Source organism: Periplaneta americana, chromosome 11 (assembly GCF_040183065.1).
Source record: "Periplaneta americana isolate PAMFEO1 chromosome 11, P.americana_PAMFEO1_priV1, whole genome shotgun sequence".
Classification (NCBI taxonomy): Eukaryota; Metazoa; Arthropoda; class Insecta; order Blattodea; family Blattidae; genus Periplaneta; species Periplaneta americana.
In genome coordinates, this window is record NC_091127.1 from 92,851,111 (window position 1) to 92,868,526 (window position 17,416).

The 17,416-nt window shown below is 37.1% G+C and overlaps 1 protein-coding gene across 8 annotated transcripts in view; it reads left to right on the plus strand.

Annotated features, from left to right (window-relative positions):
* Positions 1-17,416, plus strand: part of Vav (Vav guanine nucleotide exchange factor) — a 384,489-nt gene that overhangs the window by 29,319 nt on the left and 337,754 nt on the right. For all 8 annotated transcript variants that reach the window (XR_011334865.1, XM_069839772.1, XM_069839777.1 and 5 more), the window contains one exon: positions 15,347-15,412. Coding sequence is in view for 7 of the 8 variants with exons in the window: in XM_069839772.1 (XP_069695873.1) it covers positions 15,347-15,412 (66 nt within the window). In the remaining variant the exon portion in view is untranslated. The remainder of the gene's footprint in view (positions 1-15,346; positions 15,413-17,416) is intronic.

The following is a 17,416-nucleotide window of genomic DNA, read 5'->3' on the forward strand; positions in this document are numbered from 1 at the left end:
TAGAGTGTACATTCTTGTGATTCGGTATTGAATATTTCTCAATATACTTCGTTTATTATAGTTAATAGTGCTTTAAGTACTTTGCTAGAGGGTGTATTTACGAGTATAGTTTAGTGGTAGTTCGACAAGTATTAAATACGAGGCGCATCCAGAAAGTAAGTTTCCCGATTTTTTCCCCATGAAAGTAAACGTAATTAGCTGTGTCAATTGCGCATGTGTAACAGATCTATGCCGTATCAATCATATGCCAGCCGGACAGGTCCCGCCTGGTGCCAGTAGCGTGGCAGCAGTGGTCCGAAATGGAAGCTCTTATTCCTTCTCCCACTGCCTGCGAGGTTCGGTCGGTGATAAAGTTCTTTAATGCACAAAGCATTGCGCCAATTGAAATTCATCGGCAGCTCTGTCAGATCTATGGGCCGAACATCTTGAGTAAGCAGATGGTGTGTCGCTGGTGTAGGCAGTTTTCCGAAGGTCGTCAAAGTGTCCATGATGAAGAACGCAGTGGGCGACCTTCCCTCATCAATGATCGTGTTGAGCTGGTGCTGCAGTGCATCATGGAGAACCATCGCTTCACGATTACGGAGCTGAGCAGCCATTTTCCGCAGATATCGCGATCCTTGTTGCATGAGATTGTCACTAAGCACCTGCTGTTCAAAGAGTGTGTGCCAGGTGGGTGCCGAAAGACCTGACATCCGAACACAAAATGCAACGTTTAGGAGCAGCACTGACATTTCTGCAATGGTATCACGATGACGGCGACGAGTTCCTCGACAGGATCGTCATGGGCGATGAGACTTGGATTTCACACTTCACCCTGGAAACCAAGCAGCAGTCAATGCATTGGCAGCATAGTGGATCTCCGGTCAGGATGAAATTCAAACCGACGCTGTCGGTACGGAAAGTGATGTGCATGGTGTTCTGGGACAGGAAGGGCATTCTGCTCATTGACTTCCTTCCAAGAGGTGAAACAGTGAACGCTGACCGTTACTGTGAAACACTGCGAAAATTGCGACATGCCATTCAAAACAAGAGGCGTGGAATGCTTACTGCAGGTGTTGTGCTCGTCCACTCGGTGCACAGCAGCTGTTTTGACGGAATTTGGCTGGGAGTTGTTTGATCATCCAGCTTCCAGCGATTTTCAAGTTTTCTTGCACCTCAAGAAATTCCTGTCCGCCGGTGAGCGTTTTGGCAACGACGAAGAGCTGAAGACGTCTGTCACACGCTGGTTCCATTCACAGGAGGCAGAGTTCTACGACAGAGGGATACAAAAGTTGATCCCACGATACAGCAAGTCTCTCAATTCTGATGGTGGCTATGTTGAAAAATGTTGTTGTTGTTGTTTTCTAATGCCAGGCGTTTGACAATAAAGTCATTTGACCTCTTGCACTCCAATATTTTTCAAAGATATTATCATGACTAGCCACTGAAGCACAGATTTTGAGGTGGTCCGAATCCATTTCTTGGTTTGAGTTGCACAATGGGCAGTTAAGGGACTGATATATTCCAATTCTATGCAGGTGTTTGGCCAAACAATCATGGCCTGTTGCCAATCTAAATGCAGCTACAGACGATTTTCGTGGTAAATCGGGAATTAATTGTGGATTTTGATGCAGAGAGTTCCATTCTTTCCCTTGGGATTGAGTTATCAAATTTTGTTTGTTGAAGTCTAAGTTACTTACTTACTTACTTACAAATGGCTTTTAAGGAACCCGAAGGTTCATTGCCGCCCTCACATAAGCCCTCCAGCGGTCCCTATCCTGTGCAAGATTAATCCAGTCTCTATCATCATACCCCACCTCCCTCAAATCCATTTTAATATTATCCTCCCATCTACGTCTCGGCCTCCCTAAAGGTCTTTTTCCCTCCGGTCTCCCAACTAACACTCTATATGCATTTCTGGATTCGCCCATACGTGCTACATGCCCTGCCCATCTCAAACGTCTGGATTTCAAGTTCCTAATTATGTCAGGTGAAGAATACAATGCGTGCAGTTCTGTGTTGTGTAACTTTCTCCATTCTCCTGTAACTTCATCCCGCTTAGCCCCAAATATTTTCCTAAGCACCTTATTCTCAAACACCCTTAACCTATGTTCCTCTCTCAGAGTGAGAGTCCAAGTTTCACAGCCATATAGAACAACCGGTAATATAACTGTTTTATAAATTCTAACTTTCAGATTTTTGGACAGCAGACTGGATGATAAGAGCTTCTCAACCGAATAATAACAGGCATTTCCCATATTTATTCTGCGTTTAATTTCCTCCCGAGTGTCATTTACATTTGTTACTGTTGCTCCAAGATATTTGAATTTTTCCACCTCTTCGAAGGATAAATCTCCAATATTTATATTTCCATTTCGTACAATATTCCCGTCACGAGACATAATCATATACTTTGTCTTTTCGGGATTTACTTCCAAACCGATCGCTTTACTTGCTTCAAGTAAAATTTCCGTGTTTTCCCTAACCGTTTGTGTATTTTCTCCTAACATATTCACGTCATCTGCATAGACAAGAAGCTGATGTAGCCCGTTCAATTCCAAACCCTGCCTGTTATCCTGAACTTTCCTAATGGCATATTCTAAAGCGAAGTTAAAAAGTAAAGGTGATAGTGCATCTCCCTGCTTTAGCCCGCAGTGAATTGGAAAAGGATCAGATAGAAACTGACCTATACGGACTCTGCTGTATGTTTCACTGAGACACATTTTAATTAATCGAACTAGTTTCTTGGGAATACCAAATTCAATAAGAATATCATATAATACTTCCCTCTTAACCGAGTCATATGCCTTTTTGAAATCTATGAATAACTGATGTACTGTACCCTTATACTCCCATTTTTTCTCCATTATCTGCCGAATACAAAAAATCTGATCAATAGTCGATCTATTACGCCGAAAACCGCACTGATGATCCCCAATAATTTCATCTACGTACGGAGTTAATCTCCTCAAAAGAATATTGGACAAAATTTTGTACGACGTCAACAAAAGTGATATTCCTCGAAAGTTACCACAGTTCGTTTTGTCCCCCTTTTTAAAAATAGGTACAATTATGGACTCCTTCCATTGTTCTGGTACAATTTCCTTTTCCCAAATAGCAAGTACAAGTTTATAAATTTCGCTATATAATGCACTTCCACCCTCTTGTATTAATTCTGCTGGAATTTGATCGATACCTGGAGACTTGTATTTTTTCAGATTTTCTATCGCAATTTCGACTTCTGAAATCGTGGGTTCGGGTATAAATGGCTCAGCAGTTTGTATTTCAATATCGTCCCGATCATTTCTATTTGGCCTATGTACATTTAGTAGTTGCGCAAAATAGTTTTTCCATCTGTTTAGGATTGATGAAGAGTCTGCAAGCAAGTCACCATTCTCATCCTTGATCACGTTTACCCTTGACTGATATCCGTTCTTAAATTCCTTTATACCCTTATATAAATCTCGAATGTTTTTATTCTTACTATTTGTTTCTACCTCATTCAGTTTTTCCTTCAAGTAACCTCTCTTTTTATTCCTAAGTGTACGACTTGCTTCCCGTCTTTCATTGAAATAATTATCTCTATTCTCCTCAACTGGATCCTGTAAGAATTTCAATTTTGCCTTTACTGTAGGAATTCGTAACAAGCTGTTTTTTACGGTGATGGGTTGTTAGCCCTTCGCCCAACCCCCAAGCTGGAGGACCACCCCTTATCGGCTGTCCACGACTGCTTATTCAATATATTCGCAGTTACCCTCCATATCTGGAGGCCGTCTCCTCTATCCGCAACCTGAGGACGCGCCATGCCGTGGTGATAGGGACCCACCATAAATCTCTTCACAGAGTAATATGTAGATTTAGTAACAGGTCTGTAAGTAGCAGTGCTGCCCTTCTTTGCTAAAGCATCTGCATTCTCGTTTCCCAGGATTCCACAATGGGATGGTATCCATTGGAACACAACTCTTTTATTGAGTGATAATAATTGAGAGAGCATTTTAGTTATTTCTGCTGTTTGAGATGAAGGTGTGTGTTTAGAGACGATTGATAGAATAGCTGCTTTGGAGTCCGACAATATAACTGCATTCTTAAATTTATTGATGTGGCATAGAAGATTCCTGAGACATTCACTTATTGCAATGCTTTCACCATCAAAACTTGTTGTTCCATATCCAAGAGATCTATAAAGTGAGAAGAGACAGCACGTAACACCTGCACCGGCACCTTGTTCTCTGGAGATCAAGAATCCATCGGTGTATAAATGAAGCCAGTTTTGTGGAGGTTACCTAATATTAATTGTCTCTAAAGACAATTGTAGTTGAAAAATAGCCGAAACATTGCTGTACCTGTTGCCAATAAATGTTTTCCTGAAAGTGTGTATTCTTTTTTTAAAAAAATAGGGAAACTTACTTTCTGGGTGCGCCTCGTATGTTGATAGAGAGAAAATGTGGACTTATCATTTATAATGCGGAAAAAAATGTAATTGTGATTATGATTAAGTGCTATGATGAAGAAATGGAACATTTCCTTAGTATTCCCATCATGAAATGTACTGAAAGGACAGGTAAGTACTGTAATGACGTTTCTCCAAGCACAATGAGTCAGATAAGAAATTAAGTACAGGATTGTAGAGAAGAAAGTGTGCTGTCAACACCTGGGAAATAAACATCCTTATCAAAATGCAAATGTAAAAGATTTTGACAGGAAGTGATTAAAGACTATTGAGAATTTATATGCAACACAGAAAAGCAATATCAAGCTGTAAGAAGCTTTTATCTAGGTCTGTTACAAGACAGAATTGGTTTCAAATGGAAAAGTGTGTTTCCAAAAGAAAGGGTGTAAATTCAGATTCTTTTGGATGAGATCTGGGTGGACATAAATTTAACTTACCGAAAGTGGTGATAACACATTGAGATTACAGTGATTTTGCGTCCCCTAGACTAATTGTTGTCTTTCTGGATGAATATGCTAATTTTGTTGAAGGTTGCAACTTAATGTATGCAAAATGCAGGTACATAGCAACCAGGGATTATCATAGACAGATGGACTTGAATAACTTTGAAAAATGGATGATGACTGTGAAGATTATTCCGAATGTGTAATTGTAGTAGACAGTGTGCTGTATCATGGGAAGCAAGTAGACAAGTTACAGATAAAGTCATATTGAAAAAAGACGTGTTGGACTATTTGCATTGGCACACAAAGCCATGCAAAGAAAATATGAAGTTCGCATTTTTTTCGCCAACTGAACAAATTTGCCCCAAAGAAATAGTGTATCATAGTGACATAATTTATGCAGCATAAGGTCATTACCTCTGATTGAGGTTCTGGCTGTTTATGTACATCTGTTATCAGCCAGTACATCTCACTTGACAATATGTCAGAGGAAGAACAATTGTTTCTGTTCAAGTCTGATTAGTGTAATATGTAACTAGTCAGTGATGTATGCAATGGAGGGGAAAGGAGTTGGACACCCTACTCCATTATTTTCTGGCGTAGTTGCTTCATGAATGATGCCTTGTTGATGTCACTTGTGGGTTCCAGACCTGTCTTTGGATAGTTGACCAAACAACAGAGATCATACTATTGTTAGATTATCATTTTAAATGTGTGACTCATTTCCATTGACGTAAGGTCAAGAACTGTGTCAAGTCACACATTACAACAGGTAGGTAATAATGTTCTCACAAGATTTCAAGAATTTGTGTAGGAAAAAGTGAAGAGTGTGACTATATAAGACTGGTGTAGGTGCTGTTGTCTCAGAAAGGTACCGGTACTGGAAGTGATGGAGAGAGAGAAACTGGTATCATGTCATAGACAGTGTGGTATTGTATGGTTCAGAAACATGGACATTATGATGCAGTGAAGAGAAACGACTAGAAGCATTTGGAATATGAGTATGGAGAAGAATGGAGCATGTGACGTGGATAGAGAGAATAAGAAATGAAGCTGTGCTAGAAAGAGTGGGTGGAGATAGAATAATGCTGAAACTGATTAGGAAGAGAAAAAGAAATTGGCTGGGTCATTGGTTGAGAAGAAACTGTCTACTGAAGTATGCACTGGAAGGATTAGTGAACTGGAGGAAAGTTGGGCAGAAGAAGATATCAGATGATAGACAACATTAAGAAATATGGATTGCACAAGGAGTTTAAGAGGAAGGCAGAAAATAGGGAAGATTGGAGAATGCTGGATTTGTAGTGAAAGACCTGCTCTTTGGCAGAAAACTATGAATGAATGAGTGAATGTTATATGCTAGCCGAAATTATAATTAATGTTGGTAATGGAGACAACAAAGAGAACAGTGGGAGTGACAGAAGTGACAGTAACACCAAAAAAGTTTAATTCTTCCATCTCGCTTTGCTCTACTATAGTCAGGTAAGTCAGCAGATGCTCTTAGTATAAAGAGTAACTAATTCCTTCCCCCCTCACCTGTCTCGCCTAGAAATTTTCTACACCAACTCGTGGTGCACGGACAGTACAACAAATACCTTCTTGACTTGTTTCCTTACATAAGGAATTTTGCCAATTATAATAGATGTTCATCTGTGAGAGTGTTGCCTCTCTTGGTGGTGAAGCATACTGTTTGCTGGCAGAGTCGGATATTTGCAGCACCTTAAGTCTAGCACATAGATTACTCATGCAAATTACAATAACCACCTATCATTGTCATACATTATGTTAAAAATGACGTCCTTCTGCCGCCACACATCTCTTTCATCTTTCAAGAATATTAATTGTATTCATTCTTCTTCCTTATCCCAAGTCCATGAGATTTTGTTGTTCCAGCAGGTGTGCAACCTTCTTTGGGTCTGAGTAGATGTAGTCAGGGGTAAGCCCAAAACATGACAAGATGTGAGATGGTGAAGCTTGTACTATGTTGCATTTTGTGTATATTGAGATCTTCTGTGATGCAATTATCTTCGTATCTTTGGATGTCCACTTTTCAATCTTGTTATTGTTGTTTGTGTGTTTCGTTTGAGTTGGCAGTTAATGGCTGTTCCTGGATGTTGTTCTTTGTACCATTCATGTTGTGGCAGCCGCTTCCAAATTTCGTTTGCTTCTTTTTTACATTTGGAGAACACTTCAGTGTAGGTTAGTGTGTTTTTGATTGGTTTCCTTAGCTAGGTGTCAGCTTTTTCATTTCCTAATATTCCAACATGTGATGGGATCCACTGTAGATGTATTTTTGCTGATTTGAAGAGGATGTATAGATGTTCAACTATATTTGTAGATAGGCTGTCATATAATTCATGATAATTCTGAAGATGTTAAATTTAGCTTCTGCTATCAGTTAATATCCATATTTCCTTAGGTGTGGAATATTTTGATAAATTATAGAGGGCTTTTTTGTATAGCAATAAGTTCTGTAGTATAAAGGTAAGCATTCACTATATTGTATCATACTCTTCGGATGAATCACACGCAGTGGATATTTTAAGTGAAGTGTGTTCACTGTAACGACTCTATCTCATAGTTTCATCGGATTCCCTATCAGCTGTTTAAAACATATGATGTACGATATTGACATTACTGGAAACAGAGGAGTTTTGAGGTTAGGTCTATTAATCATGAGTGTTAGTGAATAAGAATTTGTAATTGTTTCATGCTTCTTAATTGGAGAGGAAGAAGCGAAAGAGATATTGGTTACATAATATATATGTAAGAAACGACTTGATTACTGTAATTGGAATGCCTCAAATTATATAATTCTTCGCAGTTTTCTACCATTTTGACGCGACACTGAACATGGCACAACATAATAGTAACGGTTGAGCAATTAAAATTGATTTATTAAAGAAGGCCACGATTGCATGCATCGGAAAAGTGCTCATCCGAGAAAGTGGATGGACCGAGAGCTGATGCTTGTGATATGATGTAGAGAACGTGGTTACATAACAATTACAGCAAAGATTGTCTTTTTCTGATCCATGCGATACGTTGTAGTGAACGCTTACCATAATATGACGCATAATCTTGACATCTAGCTTTAATTTCTTCCATTTTGTTGCCAGATATAATGATTGCTCCACTACCTGTTTTCTCATTTTCCAGCGTACTTCCATCAGTGTAAATGTTTACCGCTTGATGTATAGAATTTATCATTTCTAAAGCTAATTGTTTTAATTCCAAAGGGTTATCATTCTTTTGTGTGTAATTGTTTTAAGTGTCATGTGAAAATCTATAAAATTGAGAGTTTCTGTTGGTTTTATGGTATTCTATACTGTGATTAGTTCAAGATTTTTGAAAAGCCTATTACTTGTCTTAACTGTGTGGAAAATGGTCTTCTTTAGTCGTAAATTGCTTTTCCAATTAGGCCTATGTAAATATTCTCCTGTTTTATTTATTTTCTCTAAGCATATCAATTGCTTGAAATATTTTGTATTGTTTATTTGCCTTCGTATATTTAGTGGTTTTAAGTTAGCCTCATATAAGCATATTGTGTTTGGACACGAGTTTCTTAGCCCTGTAATTATTCTTCCTGCACTTGAATGTATTCTATCAAGTATTTTTAGAATGCTGTCTGTGGCTGTGCTGTAGATTTGATGACCATATTCCATTATGGGTCTAATGAGTGAAGTGTATGTAATTTTAAATGTTCTAACATTTGCTTCCAATGTTGTACCTGATATATATTTCATTATGTCTAGTCTTTTACCTAGCTTTGTATGCAATATTCTTTGTGTGGGCATGAAGTTAGTTCCGGATCTAGTATGAAGCCTAAATATTTTGGATGTTTGTTGAATTTTAGTGTTACATTATTTAGATATATGTCTGATGCCATATAGTCTTTTATTTGTTTTGTAGAAGCATATATCAGACTTCGAAGGGTTGAAGTGCAATTTATGATCTTTCGCAAATTTTTCAATTTTATTTAGACTTGAGTTGATTTCTATAGTCCCGTCGCTCTAATTTCCGGCAACCAATCATGTTGCAGGTCGGCTACATTTAAATGTGTGCGTCTTGTGATTCGCTGATGAAGACATTATGCATTTCCTAAGGCTGGATAAATACTTAATATAATCGCCCGCCATTTTGGCTCTTTTGTTGGCGTTTGCAGAAAGCACACGAGGACGTTATTTGCCGCTCAATTATTTGCTGAATTACAGTGCGTTTGATTTATTATCATAGGAGCTACGACATGATAATGTTTAACGGTGTGGCAAATAGATTCCTCGTCTGGTAGCTTGGCAATGAAAGAACAAATATGGCGAACAATATTACCTACCACTTCCTAAGATGTAAGCAAAGAGGAGGAGTCACGCCCGGAATAACAGCATTGCGACTATAATTTTGTGACTTCTGTATCTGAATTACTATTCCAAATGATTCATCTGCATACAGAGCAATTTCTGTTTTGCTGTTAATAACTTCTCTATTTCCTTAAGATACAAAGTGAATAAAAGTGGGCTTAGAATCAAGCCTTGTGGTGCTCCTTGTTTCATCTGGTAGGATGTAGAAAAAACATTATTGTATTTGACTCTGAAATTTCTATGGTTCAGAAATTCTGATATCCATATTAATGCTTTTCCATCTATTTTGCATTCTTTATTCAATTTGTTGGTCCATATATATATATGTCCGGCTGCACAGCAAGAAGGGTCACCTTCCGGATCCTAGTTGCCATCTTCTTCTGTCCTCCCAATCACCATCTTGTAACTCTCTCTGTGACATACTTACTTACAAATGGCTTTTAAGGAACCCGAAGGTTCATTGCCGCCCTCACATAAGCCTGCCATCGGTCCCTATCCTGTGCAAGATTAATCCAGTCTCTATCATCATATCCCACCTCCCTCAAATCCATTTTAATATTATCCTCCCATCTATGTCTCGGCCTCCCCAAAGGTCTTATTGTAGGGATTCGTAACAAGCTGTTTTTTACGGTGATGGGTTGTTAGCCCTTCGCCCAACCCCCAAGCTGGAGGACCACCCCTTATCGGCCGTCCACGACTGCTTATTCAATATATTCGCAGCTACCCTCCATATCTGGAGGCCGTAGAAAAAACATAGATCTCTGTGACATAGCATTATTAACTCCTTTAATCCATGTATCTCGCGGTCGCCCTCTTCTTCTTCTCCCATTTGGAACCCAGTTCAAGATAGTTTTCGGCAGTCTTTCGTTTTCCATCCGCTGAACATGTCCGTACCAAATTGGTCCATACTATATCAAAAGCTTGAGATACATTAATAAATGCAGCTTATTGTGTGTTTGGTAGGTTTGTTACGTGCATCCTTTACTTTTTGAATAATGTATAAAACTTGGTCGACAGTTGTATGGAATTTTTAAAAACCATATTGTTCTTTTGGAATTAGATTTTCCAAGTGCAGATGATGCATGATTCGTTTTACTGTTATTCTTTCCATTATTTTATACATGATATATTAGTTAATGCTACTGGTCTATAACTTTCTAAATTTTCCTCACTTTTGTTTGGTTTCTTTATTGGGATTATTGTTGCTTGCTTCCAATCTTGGGGAAGCTCCAAGATAAGTTTATATTTCTAATAATTTTGTTTACCCTGTTGTGCTTAAATTTTTATATATCTGGCCACGAATTCCATCTGGTCCAGGTGCTTTCTTTAGATCAACTTTAGCAAAAGCCCATTCTGATTCTCTCATATTTAGTGGTTCCGTGAATAGATCATTCTGGCTTGGTTTAATTTTATTTGTGTGGATTATTTGTCTTGTTTTCCTGCCTGTAGCTTCATCTGCTTCATCAAATTGTAGTTGATCTCTTGATGATGTTCTCCAAAGGCATTGGCAGTCTCCTCATTGTTGAGTGTTAGTATTTCATTCTTATTCATTATGATATTTGTGTTTTGATGTTGTACTTGAGTTTTATCAAGGCTTTTAGCTAGCCTACACAGTTTTGTGTTAGGTGTTAGTGCATCCAGCTCTTGACACATATTTTCCCATTTCTGTCGCTTCTTTGTGTCATACAATCTTTTAATTTGGCATTAATTTTATTTAATTCAATCCTATTATTATCATCATCTATGTTGTTTGCTGATAGGTCTTTTTCAATCTCCTTTCGTTTTTGAATTAAAGTGACTAGTTCTTCTTTATTGCGAATGTAGTTCGGTACCCAGTTTTTAACTTTACCTCTTGCTTGGAATTGATTTTGTTGCAGCATGGAGTATGGCTTTTTTAAGATGAGTCCACTTTTATTCAAGATCACCTCTGTTGATTTGCATAGTTCTGCGTCCATCTGTTCCTGGAATTGTTTCCAGTTGACTTTTTTGAAGTTCCAATATGTTTTTCTTGTTGATGTTTCTTTGAAAATGTGTTTTGAATTTGTATTAATATTGGTTTATAATCACTACCTATACCGTCTAGTACTTCCATGTCCATTTTGGGTACAGGTTTGGACTTACTATAGATATATCAATAGCTTGTGAGGACTGATAGCTGTATGAATGGTGGGTCATTGTGCCATCATTAAGAAATGTAAATGAATTATCATCTGAAAATTCTAATAGTTGTGTTCCTCTATTGTTTATTTCACTACAACCCCAATGAGTATGTTTACCATTTAGGTCTCCCAGTATTACGTATCTGTTTCAAATATTTCTTTTAAAATAGTTATGGGCAGTAAATTATTATTGGGTGGGTGGTACATATTTATGATTTTTATGCTCTTATTCTTTGCTAAGTAGCATTGTATAACTTGTATTTCTAATTCCGAATTTGTTGTAGCAAAATTTAATTCTGTAGATTTTATATCTCTGATTAAAAATAACAATTCTCCACCTTCGTAAGATGTCCCTTTGTCTAATCTTAACATGTGAAAGCTCCGAGTTTTTAATGTTTTGGATTTGTTTAACTTGGTTTCCTGTAATGCTATGATTTGGACTTTGTTTGCTAATTGTATTACTTGGTCAAGTTTGATTTCCCATGCTCTAGTCTAGTGAATATCCTATTTTGCACTGCAGTTTTTTGAGAACATTTGCTTTATTGGGATTAGAGGGATTCATCATTGTTGTATGTGTGCATGCCAGTAGCTCACCTCTCGACTCCATCCTGGCATGCATCAGCAGGAGTCGCATCGGTTACCTCGAATGCAGTAGCATGGTCATCTATAATTAAATTTTGCATTTCTCATGGATGGGTGAGTTACACCTATTGTTGGATTGAATCCTGGAGACACTCTTTGTAACAGTGTGATTTTGTCACTGTTTTGGCCGCTCCTTCTGGAGTACAGACGCCTTTGTAGTCGCCCCTTACCTGGAGACAGCCACTACTTGCCTGTTGTTGGTCCACGAGAGGTATTTTATTTCCCTCCTACCTTGCATATCTGCAGGGTATTCCTCTATCTGCCACCTGGGGACGCGCCCGCTAGGGTTTTCAGGGTCATTCATAGTGTTCTGCCAAGGCAGGTCTTTCACTGCAAACCCAGCTTTCTCTAATATTTCCTATTATCTGCCTTCCTCTTAGTTTCGACATATGTGGAGATCCATATCTTAATGTCGCCTATCATCTGATATCTTCTTCTGCCCCGAACTCTTGTCCCATTCACTATTCCTTCCAGTGCATCCTTCAGTAGGCAGTTTCTTCTCAATCAGTGACCCAACCAATTCCTTTTTCTCTTTCTGATTAGTTTCAGCATCATTCTTTCTTCACCCACTCTTTTCAACACAACTTAATTTCTTATTCTGTCAACTTCATATGCTCTATTCTTCTCCATATCCACATTTCAAATGCTTCTATTAGTTTCTCTTCATTTCGTCGAAATGTCAATGTTTCTGCTGCAACCAATGCCACACTCCACACACAGCTCCTTTCTTTTCCACATCCACATTTCAAATGCTTCTATTAGTTTCTCTTCATTTCGTCGAAATGTCTATGTTTCTGCTCCATACAATGCAACACTCCACACAAAGCACTTCACTAGTCTCTTCCTCAGATGTTTTTCCAGAGGTCCGCAGAAGATGCTCCTTTTTATGGCTACATGATCATGTAAATAAAACATGTTTCGTCATGGAAAAAAAATTAAATATGGATCAATAGAGCCATTAACATTATCCAATACCCAATTGCAGAAATTTACTTTACTCACATTGTCATGTGCCACAAATCCTGAAAATAAAGTGGTAGATGGCTTTTTTTTTTTTATGAGACATGTCACTTTCCAGATAACTACAGTCCACGACTCTCTGGCTTTTCATCTACATCAGAATTAATATATATCCCTCACCACATTGTATTCTCTGTTAAGGATGCGAATTTCACCATGAATAGAGAATATCTGCTGAAATTCCCGGCGATTAAGACGTATCAATATGCTGACATACCATCTCAGCTTACAAATTATTACTGGGACAACCATAGGAGAATGGAGGAAATTCAAGTTCCATGAGCATTGGCAACAACAACTATTTTCGAGATGTTACAGTGAATGTTCTTATATTACTATACGTGATTTCTATTTATGGAGGAACTTAAAAAATAAATAAAATTAAGTGTATCGAAATAACCTTCATACTTTGGAAGAACTGAAAGACAATGTAAGAAGGAAGATTACAGCAATTTTAGAAGAACTAATGTGAGTTAATGCAATTTTTTTTAAAAGTTATGATAGATGTGTGGCAGCAAAAATATATCATTTCCAACATCGTCTATGACAAAGGTAGGTAGTTATTGTAATTTGCATGAATAATCTATGCTCTTGACTTACAGGACTATGAATATCCGACTTTGCTAGCAAACAGCATACTTCCAGCTGCTATGCGTGGCTGCACACTCACGGATGAACTTCTGTTTGAAGAATCTGTAGTATAGACTGCACATTCCAAAAAGTATTTGCTTGTAATGATAATTACTTGTTGATAGGTCATAATCTAAACTTCCACACAAAAGTTTTTAGATATGAAAATATCTACACAAATTGTCAAGTTTGCTGTTCTTATGGCATAACACTGTCACTTTTAACAAACTGGTATTGGTAACTTACCCTAGTAATTAGATGTGCTTTGCAGCAAGGTAGGTTCGTTTATTGGAATTGAGGATTTTAGACTAGCATTAAGCATTATAATCATGATTGGTCCATTATGCCTACTGAACATTGTTAACTTAGTTGCTTTATCTGCAAATTTTATCGACCTCTTGCAAATCTTTAAGCCTTGTTAAATATGCTAGGCCAGCATTTCTCAAACTATGGTCCGCGGACCACCTGTGGTCCTCGAGGTCTGCCCTTGTGGTCCTTCAAAAAAGACAGAAGAAAAAAAATATAATTCAATCGAATTATGTATCACACTATAGCTGAAAATCTCAGAGTTTGTAAATGTAAATGACACATGGCAATCGCCTTCCACTTTTTCTCCCAGTATTGACATTTTATGAAATTTATTTACCTTACCCGTCTATCGCCTTCCCACTCTACCCTAAGCAACCAAAGAGGCATTTAAAGCACTATGAATGTAGTGTTTCTCGCCATCTTTTCCGTGCAAATCTGCCGCTGTGCCTGTTACCACCCGAATTCATAACAGGACCAAAGTACCGAACCTTTTCATGTATTTATGACTTTCTTAATAGTTTTGCTGACACCCAGTCTGCACATTCAAAATGGTCACATACTGTACGTCGTACACCAATAATAGAACATGCAACATTGCATCTTTAATTATTGAAAATCGGGCATGTTTCTGCATTAATTTTTTATTTCTGTTTTTTCAAATGACGATATAAGAAATTTTCTTCTATTGACATTAACTTAATTAGATAATACTATTATAAAATTAATTGAATTAAATTAATTATTTCTACATTAAAATGTAAATATACTGATATTAAAATATGCTACATAAATGTTAAATTTGCTTTCGAAGGGAACAAGAGTAAGGTGGTCCGCGGAACTGTTCTGACTTAAAAAAGTGGTCCCCATTTCAGAAAAGTTTGAGAAACGCTGTGCTAGACTATAAAATAGAGAGACATCTGTTCATGAAGCAGAAAAGTTGGGTAATTTTGTTTGGGGGTTCTCTTATGTGCATATAACGTAAGATTCTTCCCATAGTAAACTGTGCAAACATTGAGACCTTAAAAATGTTCTCCCATCAGTTACATTTGAGCTTGCGACCTTCAGATTCAGTGGCAAGCATGGTAATCCCTAGACTTTTGACACTCCATCTCACTATTCTTAACACATTTCATTCACGAAAATTTTCGTAAAATATTTTAATAATATACTGTATTTCATAAACGTCTGATGAGGAAGTATGTGCATTTCATATTGTTCAGTTATAATGTATTGTGTTTTAAGTGTACAATTTTAATTAGTAGCAATGGTATAATTACAGTTCAGACAACTTTGCTATTTTAGACAAGATTCTATTTTATATCAAATCTCCCAAAGCGTAAAATTTATGTCTTTTTGCAGAGGATTTTCGGTGCACAAGAACAGAAGTACATCACAAGAAGATATCTACAAAAATTTAAACTCAAAGTAAGTATACTTTTACAGTTTTACACGATGTTTTCATTGCGAATATAGTACAGTAAAACTTCGTTTATATAAACATTTCTCATTTACACGTTTTTCTGAAGTCCCAGCAAAATTCCTATACTTTCCATGCTAATTTATTTCAGTTACACGTTTTTTGTTGATATATATATATATATATATATATATATATATATATATTTTTTTTTTTTTCGCTTACACGATCATATTTTGAACTCCGGGAGGTACAAAACTTCATTTATACATTCTAATTCAATTTTGCTCAAAATTAGGTTTGCTGTAAAAATGTAAGATTGCGAAAATACCTGACAATTTGTGTTCACTGTTAAGATGTGGTCAACTTTGAAATTCCTGGAAATTTGAAGCTGATCATTCTTGTCTCCACACGTGTTAGCTTCAGTAAATTGGTTATGCGCTTGCGGGAAACTCAATTCAGAGAGGAGAGAACATGCAAGTATGTGCAAATGGAAGAAATTGAACATTTTAAACAATGAGGATTCAGCGCCAAAGCTGTGAGCACACTGAATATAGTTACCCTAACACTCCTCCAAATTGAAAATATTGCAGCAGAGATGCGACTCTTAAGGCCACTAGCAGGTTATACACTTCTTGATCACCAAAGAAACAAAGACATTCACAACATATTAAAAATACAAAACATAACTACAATTCTAGATACATACAGAAGAAGTTGGTACGACCATGTGATGAGAATACCCCCAGAAAGAGTACCACAAAATATCCTAGCTACACACCAATAGGAAGGAGAAACATTGGCAGACCGAAGAAGTGTTGGAGGGACCAGCTGAATCCAGGAGATGGAACAGGCCCAACGGCCTAATCCGAAGAGCATTTGATGATGATGATTGTTGTTGTTGTTGTTGTTGAAATAATAATCTCAGATTCTATTTTCATTTTGAACCACTACTTGTACAAAAATTTCAACTAAGAACATAATTACAATATCTCCATATTCAGTGTTAATAACTAATTATGTTTATAATTTGCTATTTCGTCATAAGCTATTTTTATTTTTATTGTTCTTTGAGAATTGAATGGTAAGCTGTGTTTTTATGCAACTTACAAATGAAGACCACAGGCATATAACATTCTAAGTTACATTGGGTTCATTGTTCAAGAATTAAAACAGAAAATCAATATCCCGAATTTAAAAGAAAACTTACAAATTAAACCAAACCCTTTAACTCTATTAAATATAGAATATAATCTAAATTTAACACAAGAAATACTGAAATCAGAAGTAAACACTGAAATACTGAAACAATTGTCTTTAGAGACAATTAATATTAGGTACCCTCCACAAAACTGGCTTCATTTATACACCGACGGATCCTTGATCTCCAGAGAACAAGGTGCCGGTGCAGGTGTTACGTGCTGTCTCTTCTCCCTTTATAGATCTCTTGGATATGGAACAACAAGTTTTGATGGTGAAATCATTACAATAAGTGAATGTCTAAGGAATCTTCTATGCCACATCAATAAATTTAGGAATGCAGTTATATTGTCAGACTCCAAAGCAGCTATTCTATCAATCATCTCTAAACACACACCTTCATCTCAAACAGCAGAAATAACTAAAATGCTCTCTCAATTAATATCAGTCAATAAAAGAATTGTATTCCAATGGATACCATCCCATTGTGGAATCCTGGGAAACGAGAATGCGGATGCTTTAGCAAAGAAGGGCAGCACTGCTACTTACAGACCTGTTACTAAATCTACGTATTACTCTATGAAGAGATTTATTAAATCTACATACTTAGACTTCAACAAACAAAATTTGATAACTCAATCCCAAGGGAAAAAATGGAACTCTCTGCATCAAAATCCACAATTAATTCCAGATTTACCATGAAAATCGTCTGTAGCTGCATTTAGATTGGCAACAGGCCATGATTGTTTGGCCAAACACCTGCATAGAATTGGAATATATCAGTCCCCTAACTGCCCATTGTGGAACTCAAA